At 69.1% G+C, this 17,744-nt stretch overlaps 1 protein-coding gene across 1 annotated transcript in view; it reads right to left on the reverse strand.

Annotated features, from left to right (window-relative positions):
• Positions 1–17,342, reverse strand: part of PTCH2 (patched 2) — a 34,608-nt gene extending 17,266 nt beyond the window's left edge. Inside the window, exons 1-5 of the mRNA XM_075002396.1 lie at positions 17,148–17,342; positions 16,780–16,972; positions 2,456–2,645; positions 1,790–1,859; positions 1,325–1,416 (exon numbers count right to left, since the gene is read on the reverse strand). Coding sequence (XP_074858497.1) covers positions 1,325–1,416; positions 1,790–1,859; positions 2,456–2,645; positions 16,780–16,972; positions 17,148–17,240 — 638 coding nt within the window. The 5' untranslated portion in view covers positions 17,241–17,342. The remainder of the gene's footprint in view (positions 1–1,324; positions 1,417–1,789; positions 1,860–2,455; positions 2,646–16,779; positions 16,973–17,147) is intronic.
• Between the last annotated feature and the right edge of the window lie 402 nt (positions 17,343–17,744).

The following is a 17,744-nucleotide window of genomic DNA, read 5'->3' on the forward strand; positions in this document are numbered from 1 at the left end:
CACACAGGGAAGGCCGGGCTTGGACAGGGCTGGGGGGACCTGGTCTCCGCTGAATGGCTGCAGGGGGCACAACCAGCTGATCCCCTCCTCCGCCCCACGTGCTGGGGCCTCTGGGCTGACTCTGACCCATGGCCTGGCAGATTGCAGCCCCCTGGCCACATCCCCCCTGCATCCAGCACCCACTCCTCTGGCCCTGAATGGGGGAGGGGCTCTTTGACAACCCTTCCTCCTTTGTCAGCCCCCAGCTGCCCCTCCCCCTCCCCCGGCGCTGGCAGGGCAGCTGGCTGAATAATGCCGGCATTTCATCTGTTGGGCAACTCCTGGCTTTCAGGCGGCATTAGCATGAGAATGCCGGCACTGCCGTTTGCTGACAAAGGGCCTGGCAGACAAACAGCCGTGTAAACAGAAAGAAAGCCAAGTATTGTTCCCTGCCCCCCTCCTTGCACCCAGCTGGGGTTCCCCCCTCCAGACCCTCTGCCATCCCACTCCCCCAGACACCTTGCCAGAGCGGCAGCAGGGCCTGGCCGAGGAGCCTGGGCGCTCTGGGCTCTGACACCGAGCTACAGGCAGCCGTGGTCAACTCTCCTAGCCTCAGTTTCCCTGTCTGTCACATGGACAGGAAGCGATGCCAGCTGCTGACATTCTGCCCTCTCTCCATGGGGTGTTCCCGTGTCCCCAGGTACAGCTGGGGAAACTGAGGCACAGGACAGCACTGCAGCTTGCCCAAGGTCACAGAAGGCTTCAGTTTTAGAGCCAAGAGCCCAGGAGTCCTGCAATCTGCTCCTCCCTCGCAGGGAGGCGCCACTCAGATTTGTGACTACAGCCTGGAGAGTATTCGGGGGTCTCGCCCCCTCTGCACCTCCCAGCCCTCCAGAGACCGCGCCGATGGGGCTGGCACACGAGTGGCAGAGTGGAGTGTGAGCTCACAGAGCTGCCTCCTGCTGGCCCAACGCCCGCCTACACAGGGGCATTACCAGGCCCCACCTGGAATGAGATCACCTGTCTGAGCTCTGGCCCCACAGGCAGTGAGGGCCTGGCCCTCGCTGGGCCCAGCTGCCCTTTGAGGCTGCGTGGCCAGGATGTGAGCCCCCAGACACTGGGCCCAGGTGCCTGCTCATGAGCTGGGTGCTCAGAGAAGTGGGCCAGAGAGGGCAGTAAAGACACCAGGCAGAGCCTCAAATAGCCAAGTGGGCGCGGTCCCAGCAGGACTCCCCGGCTCAGGCCCAGCTGGCTGCATGCCCCATCCAGACACCCGCCAGCCCAGCCGGGAGCCCGCAGGCAGCCAGGGGCTCAGCCGCTCCTGCAGAGACGAGGAGGCACTCACGGGAGATGGACAGAGCCTCCCTGCAGCTTGGCACCATCCCAGAAGCAGTCGAGCGGTGTCACAATCACACAGGGGAAAAGCTTCTCGATCATCTGGGGCGGGGGGGCGACACAAGTGCAGGGGTCAGAACCGGGGCAGAGGCGCCGTCCCCTCCACCGCACCCCCCAGCACAAGCACTGCCCTCTGCAGCCCCGTGGGGACTCTCTCCGCTGCACGAAGCACAGACCCATCCACCCCTCACTGTGTGCCACCTGCGGAACCCAGCCGCATGGTGCCGCTCAGCATTCCCCAGGGCCTCCAACCTCAGCAGCTTCTGCAGAGCAAGCGCCCCTCGTGCCTGCATGGGTGATGCCGGCTTTTGGGGCCAGCCCCCCGCAAGCCCCCGGCCCCGGGCAACCAGCCGTCACGGATTTCCCGGGCACTGTGGGGCAATTCCCGCCAGGCTGGGCTGGCCCCCGGCCTCACCCGCTCGATCATGCCGTTCTCGAGGAGGGGGACGCCAGACTTGTAGCAGATTTTGTTCAGGTCCCAGGACCTGGGAAAAGAAGCGGAGAAACGAAAGGAAGGTGAGAAGGCCAGAGGCAGCTCTGTGGGGCTGGGCGCCAAGAGGGGCAGGGCCCCAGGGCTGTCAGTGGGGTGGGGCGCCAGGAGGGGTGGGGCCCCAGGGCTGTCAGTGGGGTGGGGCGCCAGGAGGGGCAGGGCCCCAGGGCTGTCAGTGGGGTGGGGCGCCAGGAGGAGCGGAGCCCCAGGGCTGTCGGGGTGGGGGTGGGGCGCCAGGAGGAGCGGAGCCCCAGGGCTGTCGGGGGGGGGGGGGCGCCAGGAGGGGCAGGGCCTCAGGGCTGTCAGTGGGGTGGGACGCCAGGAGGGGCGGGGCCCGAGGGCTGTCGGGGGGTGGGATGCCAGGAGAGGTGGGGCCTCAGGGCTGGGGGGGGGGGCGCCAGGAGGGGCGGGGCCCCAGGGCTGTTGGGGGGGTGGGGCGGCAGGAGGGGCGGGGCTCCAGGGCTGTTGTGGGGCGGGGCGTGGGACGCTAGAAGGGGCAGGGCCCTAGGGCTGTCAAGGGGTGGGGGGTTGGGAAAGGGGAGGGTGTAATCCAGACCCCCACAACCTGCAGCCCTCTCCCATCACACTCACTTTCCATAGAGCGAGACCTGCACTTTGCTGGCAGCCTGGGCCGCCTGGAGGTGCAGCTGCAGGGCCTCCTGGGTGAGGACGTTCTCCCCTTCCCGCTTCGGGGTCTGGATCAGCATTTGGGAGGTGTAGACGTATTCTTCCCCCAGCTTCTCTTTTGTGTACTGGAGCTCCTGGCTGACGCGGCTACCGGCTGGGGAGAGAACGAAGGGACACCAGTGAGCGGGGTGGGGGGCAGATGTTCTTACGGCTCCTGAGACCTGCTGGGCCTGCAAGGTTAGTCCAGTTGCGAGCTCAGCTGTGACAAGTTCCCCAGCGGCTACGCTCGTCGCTAACCTAACAAAAGCACCTGGGGTGAGGAAATGGGCTGCAGAGAACCACGCTTTGCTGACCCAGAGCTGCCGTCACCCAAGGCCAGATGATGTGCAGCTCGACGTTAATGTGCCAAGGTCGACCTGTCAGATATGAGGCTGGGCTGGTGGAACAATCCCCAGAGGCTGGGCTGGCCCACCCGCGGCCCCATTGCTGGGGCCTTAAAGGAAGGGATTTTGTGGGCACAGACAGGCAAAAGGAACAGATGGGGGCTGCTGGAGCAAGTCCCACCAGCCCGGCTGCGCCCCGGGCCTTCAGGGATGCCCGGACCAGAGCGGCGAGAAGGACCCAGCCGAGGTCGCCGCCCCTAACCACTGCAGCCGCAGCCCAAGCCAGGGAGAGCGTCGCAAGCAGCAGTCAGCCAAGGGCCTTTTCCTGCTTCACACGGACTCCGGCTCATGGGAGCGGGGCCTGGGGGGGTACAACAGAGGTTGGGTTCACCCCCCACCACTTCACAGGCTTTCCCTGACTCCTTTCCTGGGTCTAATGACAAGCTGGGAGGGGCTTTAAGGCTGCGTTTGCTGTGACACTGCGTGCCGAGCCCAGCCCCAGGAGGGTGTAATCTGGGCAAAGTGTGGTACCGTACCCGGCCCCCCACAGGTTAACCCGAAGGGAAACCGACGAGGAAGCAACGCCCTCCCCACAAGCATTTACAGCAAGGGAGCCCACGGCGGGCTCACTCTCGGGGGCCGGGAACAGTCATTGCTCTATGGCAGGCCTGGCCCAGGCTGACCCCCACTCACGCAGCTCCCAACAAAATCCCTGAACCCGGCGTTGGCATGGCTTGGCCAGAGGCTGGGACGGTCGCTCTTCACTGCAAATTCACCATCTGGGCCACTGCAATGCCAGGCCTGCGGCTGCAGCCAGGGCCGGACACACCTTCAGCCTCACCCTCCAGCCCCTGCTGGTTGTCCCCCGCCCGCAGGCGCTCCAGCGGGGGAGCTGGCAGTCACCTGTACCACATGCACCTCACATAGCCCCACCCGACGGGTGCTGGAGGGCTCGGGGCGCCCTGTGCTTCTCTCCAGCAGAGGCAATTGCTCAGTTAGGCCCCCCCCCAGCTTTCTTATCCAGCTCAGGCCTTTCCATCCCCTTCCACAGAGCACTCGGCCTGCCCAGGATTCCTCCTCTCACTCATTTCTTATCGGGCCCAGGGCCCCTCTGCGCCCGGCGCTGCCCATGCCCATGGCAGGGCGCAGAAGAACTCCCATCTAACCCCACAGGGCATGCCAAGGGGGAGCAGAGCCTGGCAGTGACCTATCTCCCCCGCAGTTTCCCTGAGGTGCAGCCCACCCTGGTCACAGTCAGCCGCTGTCCAGGCCACAGGCCCCGGCTCCAGCAAACCTCAGACAGAGCAGTCCTAAAGCCGCGAGCGCGGCTGGGAGCAGCCGGGAGGCTGGGAGGGAGGGAGGGAGGGAACGCCGCAGGCCCCCACTGCTCTGCACCCCTCCTCCGCTCCCGGCTCAGCACAGGACCCACCAGCTCTGGCTGCCGGCCAGCGCACGGGAGGCCGAGCGCAGCGAGAAACAGACCACAAATAAGCAACAGAATCTTCGCCTTTAATTACTCATTATTTCTTTCACGCTTTGATTTTTCCATCCCGCCCACCCTGCAGGGCCCAGGGAACAGCTGGGGCCACTCAGTTGCCAGTGGTGCAGGATCCAGGTCAGGGGAGCCAAATGGCCTGTGAAATGGGCCGGAGAGATGTGGGGGGGGCGCGGGGGTGGCAGGGCCGCTTCCAAACCATCAACGGCTGCTTGGGAGGTCAGGCAGGAGGTGCACTGAGCTGCTCCGGGCTTAGCTGAGCTACCCTGGAGAAACCCAGCTGGGAGGTGGGGGAGGCGACAGGCACGGGGGGGAGTTGGGAGGTTGGACAGACAGACCGACCGACCAACAGCACCTGCTAGCAAGCTGCCAGGCCTGTCCCCCGGCCTGCCTGCCCCACAAGACCCACAGCTATCCCACTGCCTGAGCCCCACGGTTCCCGCAGCAGTCCCACTGCCCTGAACCTCCCCTGCCCCTCACGAGATGCCACAGGCATCCTGCTCCCCCAGCCATCCCACTCCCCGAGCTGGCAGTCCGGCTGCTGGGGATTTCCTTGCGTCTGTCGTTGCCAACACTCACCCCCGCAGGAATACCTGCACATCTGCCGGGGAGTGGGGGGAGTGGCGGGGGCGCCGAAAGCCGTCCCTTGTAATTAGTGCTAATTTGGAACAGGGCGCTGAACCACCACCAGCTTCAAAGGCCACTAAGGAAGCCTCAAATTCCAAGCCCCTAATTAAGCAGGGAGAGACATGAAACAAGGCTGCAGTCGGGCTGCCAAGCGCAGTGTGAATGGGTGGCCGAGGCGCTGGCCAGGCTAGGCCAGTCCAGGCCCTGGGCTGGCACCAGGCACGTGCCCACCCCAGGGCCCAGCCGCAGCTGTGGGCGCAGCACCCTGCCAGCCGCGGTCGGCCCAGAGCGAGGGGGCCCTGCCAGCCGGAAGATGGCAACACTGAGCATGCTAATGAGGAGGGCGACGCAAATTCTCCTGCCCTGCAATTAACAAAAGGCGCACTCGGCTTTCTCCTGCACGGCCCTTCTGCTCCCAGCTACCCCAGCCCTTGGGCCCCCCCCCAGCCCGGCAGCACTGCTCCCCATCAGGGGCCGGCCAGGTGGGGAGCAGCCAGCCCCCAATCTCCAAGCCCCAGGGCCTGGAGCGCGCAACTGCCCGGCTCCTTCCCCAGGCAGAGGGGAGCTCAGCATGTCGAAGGCCAGGGAGCCGTGGGGCAGGAGCAATGCCCCATCACCCCCCACAACTGGCCCAGATCCCCCTGGCGCCGCTCCAGGCCCAGCGCAGGGTAAAAACCAGAGGCCTCATGTCACTGGCAGAGCCTGGCCTGGCCCCACTGAGGCTGCAGGTCCGCGCAGCTTGGCCAGAGCTAGTGGGTGACGACCCGGAGCCCCGGTAGCCACGCACTCCATGGGCAGCTGCTCTCCATGTATCAGATGAGTGTGGCACAGACGCTGCCCTGGGTCTGCCACCTGGGAGCCGCGCAGGGCAGCGCTGTGGTCCCTGAGTGCGCCAGGCCTGGGGAACGATCACCCTGCTTCCCACAGCGCAGCCTGGCACTGCCGCCTACCCCCAGCAGAGCAGAACCTCTCCGGGGCGTTTCTCGCTGGCACAGACCCGGGGCTGGCATCGCCACTGGCTCTCCGGCAGCGGCTGCAGGGCCCAGCCAGGCTCAGGGGCTGCAGAGACCCCGAGCAAGCGACGGGGCTGCCCCAGCCAGCCTCCCACCTCAATGCCAGGCCCAGGGCTGGGGGAGAAGGCCCTGCCAGAGCCAGGGACTGAACCCAGGCAGCCAGCACCGGGCTCCACCCGGCGAGCGAGGGAGGGAGACGGGGGCGGAAGGGCCAGGCCAGCTGCTGGAGCGAGGACCACCCTGACGGCGCCTGGTGCCTGCGGATGGGCCAAGGGGTGGAGCTGATGCTGCCCCATGCTTGACTCTTCAGGGGCGCTCTCTGTTGGTTGCTATAGCAACCGCATCATGCCACCCAGGCTCCGCACAGCACAACCCATTGCACCCCGCGCACCAGCTGTCGCCCAGGCCAGCTCGCAGCCCAGCTGCACAGGGCCGCCCAGCACTGCCCCTGCCGAGGAGCATCGCCGGCCCCAGGTCCTGCCCTGGGCGCTGCCCCTCTCTGAGACTGGACTGCCCACTCGCTCCCTTGGCTCCCTGCTGTCCCAGGTGCCATCACCACAGGCTCCCCCTGCCCCAGCACAGGGCTAAGGGTCAGGTCATTGGGCATCCGGAGGGGGCCACAGGCACACGGGTCCCCAAACTTGGGAGGCGCAGGGAAGTGCCCACGGCTGCTGCACAGAGACCGGACATGCAGCTCCATCGCCTGCACCTGTCATGCAGTGTCACCAAGCCACTGTCACCTGGGGTGTGAGGCAGAAGGGGACCCAGGCCACCCCCAGCACCACCATCCCTGCAGCCAGAGAGCCAGGGGCTGACTTCCGCCACAGGGCACTACCCCCCCACGTGCTGCCCCCAGCCTGGCACGGTGCGTGCTACCCCGTATGCCCACCTGCAGCCAGAGAGCCAGGGGCTGATTTCCACCACAGGGCACTACCCCCCCACGTGCTGCCCCGTATGCCCACCTGCAGACTGAGCTGGGCGGGAGCAAGCGGCCGGTTGGAGCCAGGGCCTTGCTGGAGCCGGGCAGCGTGGGATTCCCTCCGCAGTCCAGGTGTGCCAGTCTGGCAATAGCACCACAGCCTGCCTGGCTGCCCCCTAACCTGGCAGGGAGAGTTACCGCACAGCCATGCCCGCTCCTCCACCAATGCCCCCAAGCCCTTCCCGCCACCTGCTCCCTGCCACCCATCCTGACAGCCTAGCAGTGCCCCCCCGGCTGGCACCCACACAACCCGCTGCAGGAGAAAGCCTGGGTAAGGGCCCCGCACATGGTATTCTGCTCCCACAGCCCTGAGCCCGGCCAAAGAGCTGGCCTGAGAACTAGGCCAGCATCTGCGGCCTGGCACAGAGCCGCATGGGGAGCGCAGGGGCCCGGGAACCAGCCTCACTCTCACGTGTGCCCCACGGCTGAACAACACCGGGAGAAGGGCTCCCTGGGAGCAGGCAGCAACCTGTCCCCTGCTGCCCCCACAAAGCAGCCCCGGGCCTGAGCCGGGAGCTCGGCCTGTGGCCCCCCCCGAGACCTGGGCCTCTGAGCCGAGGCTGCCAGCAAGGGGCAGCAGGTCACAGGCAACAGTGGCTTCTGGGCCTCCTGCGACCCCCAGCTCATCTCGGGGGGTGGGGCCGGGGAAGGCTGCCCTGCTGCCCCAGATGCTCCTGCACTAAAGGCCGACACAGGAACAGCGCTCCCAGGGAACCCCTCACCTGCACCCTAGCTGCAGCAGCAGTGTCTAGCCAAGCCAGGGCTGTAAGGTTTGTGAACCCTGCTCTCCTGGCTCCAGCAGCAGGCTGTCCCCACCGCACCTCCCAGAGGCCTTTATGGGAGGGGTGCCCAAATGCCCTTTCTATGGTCACCGGCAGCCCCCCCGGCCATCCAGACTAGCATCCATTTGGGCATCACCCCTTGGGAGTGTCCTTGGGGGCACCAGAATAGGATGGTCCCTGGGAAAGGGAGACATCCGGTCGCCCTGCTGAGAAACCGATGGGTGGGGCAGGTTAGGAATGACGACCACAGTGCTATCCCCCCTCCCCTCCCCCCCACCGGCAGGGCTGGGACGATGAGCATCTGGAGCTGGGGGGGACAATCAGGTGACTCAGATGGCAGGCTGTGTGCCTCAGTTTCCCCATGGCAGCAGTGGGGCTAAAGACCATGCAGGGTAGGCGGCCATGTGCCATACCAGCCACACAGTGCTGTGGGGTCCCACCACAGGACCCAGGGCCCGTAAGAAGGGCAGAAGGCCCAGGACTGCGCCAGACATAAGCGAACAGCAGCTCACTCACCCAGCGAGAGGCCTGGTGCGAGCCAGCACCCTCCCCCAGCCGGATGAGGAAAGCCAGGCCCAGGGGCACAGAGAGACACATGGCAGCCTGGGCCACCCCAGCCCGCCACAGAGCCAGCCCTCTGGGCAGGGCACCAGTATGGGACATGGGGGGCAGGCTGGCACCTGGATCTATGGTGCACAGTCCCTAATACCACCCACAACAGCGCCACACCCAGAGCCTCGGGGCCCCTGACACAACTCACGTTGTCCCACACAGCCTCACCTCCCCCTGACTTGTATAACCCACAACTCTATCACACAGGGCCTGGGTCCCCTGATGTGCCCCACAATCACACAGCATCGCACCGAATGGGACGCTGGCTCCCCGCAGGATTCAGAGAGGGGCGTGTGATGGAGAGCAGTGCCACCGCGAGTTCAGTCCTAAGTCTGCAGACAGCGCCGAGCTGGGCAGGGCGGCAAGCGTGTGGGAGGACAGGGCTGTAAGGCAAAATGCCCTGGGCAAACTGGAGAAACCGTCGGCGGGAAATAGGATGAAATTCAATAAGGGCAAATGCAAATCACTCCACTTCAGGCCGCATAAAGGTCTGGAAAAACCGAGTATGCCTACGAGAAGCCACAATGGGGACGTGGGGACGGTTCTCACGTGCGGACTCGGCTGTTACTAGCAGCAGGGAGAACTGTTCTCCAAGGCCAGGCCCAGAAACAATGGGCTTCCATCGCGGGAGGAGCGGCTCAGGCCAGCCATTAGGAAAAAACCACCAGCATAGATCACCCCTGGACTGAACTGCTGCAGGACATGACGGAGCCTGGCTCAGGGGAGCTGGACAAACACCGGTCAGGGACGGGCTGAGCCGAAGGTGCCAAAAGCTAGATCGTGGCCCAACGGCGAAGCACCCGCTGCTGGGGAAGAGCCCCACAATCTTTCTGTCTGCGGACTGGTGTTCGTGGTGGCGGCTTTGTTGTTTACTCTCAAGTTTTGACCTCGACTGTGCCTTGCCCAAGAAACTGGGAGCTTGACTGATTAACACTGGCCGAGAAAACCCTTGGCCCTGCCAGGAGTGCAGGGCACGGCATGGGATGGGGTGATCTCCAGAGGTCCCTTCCAGTCTAGAAGAACCATGACGTCACACTGTGACACGTCAGCAAGTCCTTGGGCCTCCAGCACCATGGGCAGCGCATAAACCAACAGCTGGAGCAGCTCGCTCACAGCCCCTCCCCTTCCACCTGGGGCCCTGCCCCTTCTGTGCCCCGCTGCACTGCGGCCACCTGCCCTGGCCCCAGGCTAGCTCTCCCAGGCCTGGAGCAGTAGGAGGGCAGGCAATGCAGTCTGAGCTGCGCCCACTGCGCAGGGGGAGCCCCAGAGCAGGACGCAGAGTGGGGAGTCAGGAGGTGGAATATGGGTGAGGCCTGGCTCCTCCTCCAGCCCATGGTACCCACTGCCCGTGTCTGGCACCTCACACCGGAAGCACTGAGACATCACCAGGCTCCCAGGAAAGTGGGGAGGGTCTGCAGCCAAAGGGCTGGGCTGGGACTCCAGCAATCTGGGTTCAATTCCTCAGAGCTTTGGGGAAGACCTGGGGCATGTGCCCGTGCCTCAGTTTCCCCATCTGTGCAATGGGGCTAACAGCCCTGCCTTTGTCCATGTAGCTTGGGAGCGCTTTGGGATAGGGCTTGTCTCTGTGCAGCACCTAGCACAAGGGGGCCCAGATCAGCTGCGGCCACCAGGTGCCAGGCTAATACACCTGGTAAGGGCCACCTTCTGCAATGCCCCGTGTGTGCATCCCAGGGCTATTTCCCAGCCCCGCGGTGCGCAGGGGTGGCCGTGCATGAGATGCACCAGCAGCAGGGAAGTGCACACCACCCAGCCCCGGCCGAGGCCTCCCGCACCGCACCGCCAGCCCGGGGAGCACCCCGCCTCACGGCCCTGCGAGCAGCCGGCCGGCGGCAGCAATGGGAAAGCGGCCCAGCGCTGGGGGGGGGGCGACCCATGGCCGGGCCGGGCCCCTCGCTGCACCAGGCCCTGGCTGCCCCCGCCCGCCAGGCTCCCTGCAGCGCTGCTAGCAGCGGGGGATGAGCCAGGTGGCACCTGGGCGCACGCAGGACGGGGCCTTGGCTGCCTGGGGCGTCCCCCACCCTCGGCCCAGCACCAGTGCGCGGCCGGGGCCAGCCACGGGCCTGATCCTGAGCCCGCTTCGGCCCGGGGGGGGCCTGGCCGCGTGCTGCGCGCCGGCCGCACAGAGGCACCGCCGCGGCCTCCCCCGGCCCGGGCGCTCACACGCCTGCCGGATTAGCGGGATTAGGGCGCGCTGGATGGAGCCGTGAGGCTCGAGCCCGCCAGCCCGGCCTGTCACAACACAGCCGGGGGGGGGGGGGCGCTCCGGGGGGAGGGGCAGAGGGTACAAGCACGTGGGCGCCTGGGCTGGGCAGCTCATAGACCACCCCCCCGCGAACACCCCTACATGGACCCGCCCGCTGGCTGGGCAGCTCATAGTCCCCACCCCCCGGCACACAGCTACATGGACCCGCCCGCTGGCTGGGCGGCTCATGGTCCCCACCCCCCGGCACACCTCGACATGGATCCGCCCGCTGGCTGGGCGGCTCATGGTCCCCACCCCCCGGCACACCTCGACATGGACCCGCCCGCTGCCTGGGCGGCTCATGGTCCACACCCCTCCGCACACCCCGACATGGACCCGCCCGCTGCCTGGGCGGCTCATCGCTACCCCCCCCCCCCCCGCACACGCCGCGATGGACCCGCCCGCTGGCTGGGCGGAGAGCCCGGGCTGGGGGGGTGAACGCCGCCGGTCACACGCCCCCCACCTTGCGCCGCCTTTGCGCCCGCGGCTGCCCCCAGCCACACCAGGTCAGGGCCCGGGGCAGGGAAACGGCCGCTCCCCAGGGAGCTCCCAGGGACTAGGGGGCAAAGGGGGCGGGGAGCCGGCTGGGGGCCACTCACTGACCAGACTGCGGGCAGCGCTGCCGTAAATTCCCATGGGCGCTGGCCGGCAGGCCCGGCTCATTTCCATATGCATGAGGCTGCCGGGCCTAATTATGCTAATCAGCCTCTGGAAAGCGGCCGCCTTGGGCGCTGCGCCGCCTGCTAATGGGCCGCGGTGCGGGGCCGGCCCGGGCCCTCCTGCCGCTGCTGCCTTCACTCAGCCCGCAGGGCGCTGGGCCGGGCCCGGAGAGGAAGCGGAGACCAACACGCTCCCCTCGGCCCCCTCCCAGCCCCAGCCCCAGCCCCAAACGCGCCCGCCCGTCCGCCCGCAGCCGCCCCCCAAAACTCACGGGACATTTTCCAGCCAGCCCCGCCAGCAGCGGGTCCCTCGAGGGGGAGCAGGAAGATCCCCCCTCCACCCCCCCGAGTTGGGGCGCACCGAGCCAGGCCGTCACCCGCAGAAGGCGCCTGGAGCCCCAGCCCGGGCCGCGGGCAGCAGATGCTGCAGAGCCCGTCTCCCGGCGGCCGGGGCAGAGCTTTGAGCGGGTGGAGCTGGCTGCAAGGCAGGGTCCGAGGGGCTGCGCTCCCGCACGGCTCGCCCAGCGCAGCGGGCCGCGGGGAGGACGCGGGCACAGACGGGCGCTGCAGAGGAACCGGGCGGGCACTCGGGCCCAGGGCAGCAGCAAAGGGGCCGCCGGCCAGAGGCGACGGTCCCAAAGGACGGCGCGTCCTGCACCCCGCTCCGCTCCCACGCCCCCGGCCAGCCCCGTATCCGGCTAGCTCCGGACCCCGGCGGTCTGGCTGATCGGCCGCTGAGGGGGGCACAGGGCGCCCGGGGCCCCAGCGGCCTCCAGGGGGCGTTGCTGCCCCAGAGCTGGGGGCCGGGGTGGGGGCTCGGTGAGCGCCGAGGACCAGCTCCCCCCACGCCCGGGCGCTCCCCCCCCACGCCCTCCCAGGGAGGCCGCGGGCTGATCCGCAGGGACCGGGCTCAGCAGCCCCCTCCCCGCCCGCAGCCAGCCCCGGCTTCCAGTCCCTGCCCGGGGCCGGGCACCGCTGCTCCCCGCGGGGGAGCCGCCCCCGCCCCAGCCGGCCGGGAAGAGCTGCCAGGTGGCCGGAGGTGACTCAAGCCCCAGCCGGGGGCTCCTTGTCTCCGAGGTGCCCCAGGGGACATTCCCCCAGGCGGCTCCCGGGTGCGGGCCCCTCCGCCCCAGCCCGCCCGGCTCCCGCAGGTCGCCCTGCCGGCGTCCAGCGGGGGAGGACTCCCGCCACGGGCCTGCGGGAGCGCCCCACCGGGCTGGGCCAGCGGACAGGAGCGGGCCCCTCCCCGGCCGGCCCGCTGCTGCTCACGGCTCTGGGTGGGACAGGAGCTGGGCCGGGGGCACAGGCCGGGCTCTACAGCCCGAGAGGACACCCAGAGCTCCGTCTCCGCCCCTCGCCTGGCCCCCAAGGGGCTGCAGCCCTCGGAGAACAGGCGGGGGACACCCCCGGGCCCCACAATGCAGGAAACATGAATGGAGAGGCACCGACTCCCCTGGCCAGGGACGTGCCTGCAGGCTGCTGAGGAAGGGAAAATACACCCAGGTCCCTGCCAGGCTCACCGGGGCACGGCCCAGCCGGGCACACCTGGAGGAGCGCCAACTCCCTGCCCCCCGCCCCCTCTCCCAGCTGCAGCCGGGGCCACCCCCCGCGGAAGGAGACCGAGAATCCCCCACTGCCCTGAGGGAGGAGCAGTCCCTGCCTGACCCCTGCCCTGGAGCATGAGAGTTAGGAGTGCAGGCGGCAAACCCGAAGGCACCTCCAGGGCTGCCCAGCGGCCCCGGCCTCACCAGCTGTGCTGACACCAGAGTCCAACCCCTCCCGTGCGGGACCTGGGAGAAAGTTCCCCGGCCTGCTGGGAGCCTTTGTGTCTCCGCCTGCTGCTCAGCCCCCCACGAGGGGGCTTTACCCTGGGTGCCTTGCAAGAGAGTGAAAATCAAGTCCCCCTCTCAGTGGCCAGGCCCTGCTAGCTCCTCTAGGCACCAGTGCCAGCCTGGGGGCACACCATGCTGCAGCCGGGTGTGCCGTGCCTGGTCTGTGCCGCTCTGGGGCCTACCTGCTTCTAGCCCGCACGCAGCAGCAGGGCAGACCCAGCCCCCCCCGCCCCAGCTGGGAGAAGAGGAGGCAGCTGGCACCACGCCCTGGGGCAGAGACACCCCCACCAGCAGGCTCTGCCCCCAGAGAGGGGCGCTGGGCCTGGGGCAGCCGGCTGCACTGCCGGGGTGCCTGTGCTGGTACAAGGCCCCCGCCCACCTGAGCCCACCCCTCTGTGGTGGCTGCACAGGCTGGTTCTAAGTGTCCCACGTGGCGCCCCTGGCCTGTGGGACCCGGCCCAGCCCTGGTGCACGGATCTGAGCCTCCCTGGCTGGCTCAGTCCTCCAGCGTGCTGCCAAACGGCCCCTGTGGAAAGGGACCCTCAGCAGCCGTGGGGGCCCCCAGCTCAGCCCAGGGGAGAGGCACCTCCTGGGCCTGACCTTCTCCACATGCACCGAGGGGCAGCGCTGGGCTGAGCCGAGCCAGGGCTGCCACCCTGCCCCAGCCAGCTGTAGGAAGGGGGCAGCCCAGGTGCAGCGGATGGAGGGGGGTCACTGTGGCATGGCCCCAGGGCAGCGGGGCGGGCGGCTTATGGAATGCTACCGGGGGTCCCTGCCCTGGCAGCAGCCCCCTCGCAGCCGTGCCTGTGGGCGGAGGGGCTGGAGTGGCACTGAGCGGCTGCCTGCAGTTCCAGGGCTCAGGGGCAGCCACTGAGCATGGACATCGCCCGCGCCTTTGCACCCTCGGCCCAGGCACTGCCTCTCAGCAAGCGTCTGGAGCAGCCCGCGTCCGACCTGCCGCTCCGCACCCCTGCACAGCATGGGAGAGGAAGGACAGCCGCCCCCTCCGCCCCAAACCCTGCTCAGCACGGCCCCCGCACTGCGGTGAATTCCAGCCACCCTGACCCGCTAACCGAGGGCCCGATTCTCCAGCCAGCGTGTGGGGGAGCCTGGTGTGGAGGGCCCAGACAGGGTGGGAGGCGGAGAGGGGAGCCCCCCGCAGGGCTCTGCCCAGCCAAGGCCTGCAGGGAGCTCCAGACAGGCTGTGGGGGCTGGCGAGAGCTGGATCCTCCTCACCTGAGCTCTGGAGACGCTCTGGGGGCCTGTGGCTGCCGCAGTGAAGTCGGTGGGGGGAGCAGGGCGGGACACGGTAGCGGGCAGGGCCAGCACGGCCCTGCCAGGCGAGGCCAGAGCCACATGGGCAAGTGCCTGCAGAACTCACCTCCAGCAACTGTCTGCCAGGCCCTCTGCTTCCCTTGGGTCCCGCTGCAGCTGCTTGGCCGGCTCCGGGCTCTGCCCTGGCACCCACATGCTGCACAGCCCGGGGCGGGGCCTCTTGGCACGGAGCACCCATCGCTGTCTCACCCAGCCTCGGGAGCGTGGGGCCAGCCCCCAGGGCTCATCTGGCCTGGGCAGATTCCCCGGCTGGCAGCAGCAGCGCCCGGCGCTGCACATTCCAAGTACCAGGGCAGGCGCCAGCCTCACCCCCTCCCGGTGCTACCAAGCAGGTGAAGCCAATCAGCAGCCTGTCCTGGGGAAACTGAGGCACAGAGCGGCAGCTGGATCTGCCCCAAGCCCAGCCAGCGAGTCAGACTTGGATCCCACCCCATCCCTCCTCTCACCCACACTGCCCATGGCAGGGCCACAACGCCTGCACAGCCACCACGGGCACACAGCACAAATGTCTTCTTGGGCTGTCCTGAGCCAGCACTGCACCACACTGCACTGCCCAGCCCAGCACTGCACTGCACAACACTGCCCTACACTGCACTGCCCACCACTATGCAACACTGCTCTACACTGCCCAAGACTGCACAGCCCAGCCCAGCCCAGCCCAGCACTACGCAACACTGCACAGCCCAGCACAACACTGCCCAACACTGCACTGCACAGCCCAGCACTACGCAACACTGCCCAGCACTGCATAGCACAGCACTGCCCAGCACTACGCAACACTGCCCAACACTGCACTGCACAGCCCAGCACAACACTGCTGTATACTGCACTGCCCAGCACAGCACAGCACTAGGCAACACTGCCCTACACAGCACTGCCCAGCACTGCATAGCACAGCACAACACTGCTGTATACTGCACTGCCCAGCACAGCACAGCACTATGCAACACTACCCTACACTGCACTGCCCACCACTATGCAACACTGCCCTACACAGCACTGCCCAGCACTGCATAGCACAGCACTGCCCAGCCCAGCCCAGCACTGCACTGCCAGCGCACCCCCCCATCAGCTGACCCCCCCTCCCCGCGGCTGAGATCTGATCCGGAGCAGAGAGGAGCCGACCCCCCGCAGGACCGCGACCCGCGTCCCCACACCCCGGAGGGAGGGTCTGGGCCATCACCCACCTCCCAGCCCCGGGCCCAGGGAGCGGAGCCCGGTCCGGCCGCTTCACTGAAGGAGGGGGCGGGGGGCTCCTGGGGGTAAACGCCGAACCGCCGCGGCTGGCGCTGGCCCGGGCCTTTGTGCCCCAGGCCCGCAACGCAGAGGGGGGGAGGGGCAGGAGAGCTCCCCGGCGTCCCCGCCCCCCGCGCCAAACAGGTGTGTGACCTTCGCCGGCGCTCACGGCCGGGGGGGCCCGGACCACACACGCGCAGCGGGGCTGGGAAAGTCCGGCCGGGGCAGCCACCGGCTCCCCCCCAGCGCCGCCTCCCGGGCCGGCCACGCCCGAGCGCAGCGCAGCAGGACGCGGCCCCGGGCAGATTCCAGCCCGGCCCGGAGCGCAGCCAGGCCCCAGCAAAGCCCACGCGGCCCCCGGCACCTCTCCCCGGCGCGGGGCTCTGCCAGGGCGCGCCCGGGGCCGTGGGGCGGGTCGCGGCCAGAGGCGGAGGCTGGCACGGGGCTGGCACGTCGCGGGGCCCAGGTCTCCGCAGGCGCCGGTCCCGGGCCACCGCCCGAGTGGGAGCAAGGCCCGGGCCCGGGGGCAGCGCTCCCCAGCGGGCTCTCCCGCGCGGCTCGGCGTGTGCGGACCGCACCCCCCACCCCGGCAGGGCAGGGCACGAGTGGGAGCCACCGCCCCGCCCCACAGCGCCCTCCGGCCCCACTGCCTCCGGCCAGCCCTGCCCCACAGCGTCCTCCGGCCCCACAGCGCCCTCCAGCCAGCCCTGCCCTCCAGCGTCCTCCGGCCCCACAGCGCCCTCCAGCCAGCCCTGCCCTACAGCGTCCTCCGGCCCCACTGCCTCCGGCCAGCCCTGCCCCACAGCGTCCTCCGGCCCCACTGCCTCCGGCCAGCCCTGCCCCACAGCGCCCTCCAGCCAGCCCTGCCCCACAGCGTCCTCCGGCCCCACAGCGCCCTCCAGCCAGCCCTGCCCTACAGCGTCCTCCGGCCTCCGGCCAGCCCTGCCCCACAGCGTCCTCCGGCCAGCCCTGCCCCACAGCGCCCTCCAGCCAGCCCTGCCCCACAGCGCCAAGGCTGTCCTGAGCCCATAGCGTCCCCCTCCGGCCCGCGCAGCCCCTGCCCGGCTCTTACCTTCCACCCAGAGCTGCTCCAGGTCCGTCTCGATGGCGGCTGCCCGCAGCCCCAGCGCCAGGGCGCCGAAGGCCAGCAGCCCGGCCAGCAGCACCTTGCCGCAGTGCCGCTGGATGCGGCAGCCCAGCGCGAAGAGCAGCGCCTGGAACCTGGCCCGCAGCCACAGCGGGGCCGCGGGGCCCCCGGCCTGGCCCTGCGGGGAGAGGCAGCGTCAGGGGTGCGCAGGTGCGGGGCCCGGCGGGCACCCCCCTCCCGCCGCCCCCCGAGCCCCTACGCGCCTGCCGGCGTCTCCTCCTCCTGCGCTCTGCCCCGCAGCTCCAGCCCGGCCCTTCCCCCGCCGGGCCCCGTGGGACGCGCCGCGCGCTCACCTTGGGGACCCGCTCGGGCGCCGCGGCGTGGGCGCAGCCGGCTGCCCTGCGGGGCGGAGCGGGGCCCGGCGCGCAGCGGGGCTCCGAGGTCATGGTCCGGCGAGGCGGGAATCCGGGGGGCAGCGTCCGAGGGCTCCGCTCTGCTCCGGGGGGCCCCTCCCCACATCATGCGGCCAGCCCCGGGGCCATGCGGGCGGGCGGGCCGGAGCGCTGCGCCGTGCGCCGGGGAGCCCGTCCCAGCTGCATTGGGCGCCGGCCGCGGCCTCCCTCCCAGCTCCGGGGGTGGGGGGGTGATGGGCGCGCTCCCGCTCCCATTGGCTCAGGAAGCGGCAAATTACTTTGCAAACATCGCCTGTTATTAGCTGCTAGGCAACCGCGCAGCAAAGCGGAGCCGAGCGGGACCACCCAGGCGGCCGCCCGCGAGTCCTGGCGGGGGGGCGGCCGGGAAGCTTCTCCCGGCGCAGGAGCTCCGCGGCCGGGGGGGCGGGGGCGCAGCAGCGAAGGGGGCGCCAGGAGAGCAGCGGGGGCTGCCCGGCTCCGGCCGGCGGGACTCGCGCGGCCCCTTCGGGCTCGGCCACCCCCGGCGCACAGAGCGGG

The sequence above is a fragment of the Carettochelys insculpta genome, chromosome 9 (genome assembly GCF_033958435.1).
Source record: "Carettochelys insculpta isolate YL-2023 chromosome 9, ASM3395843v1, whole genome shotgun sequence".
Taxonomy (NCBI): domain Eukaryota; kingdom Metazoa; phylum Chordata; order Testudines; family Carettochelyidae; genus Carettochelys; species Carettochelys insculpta.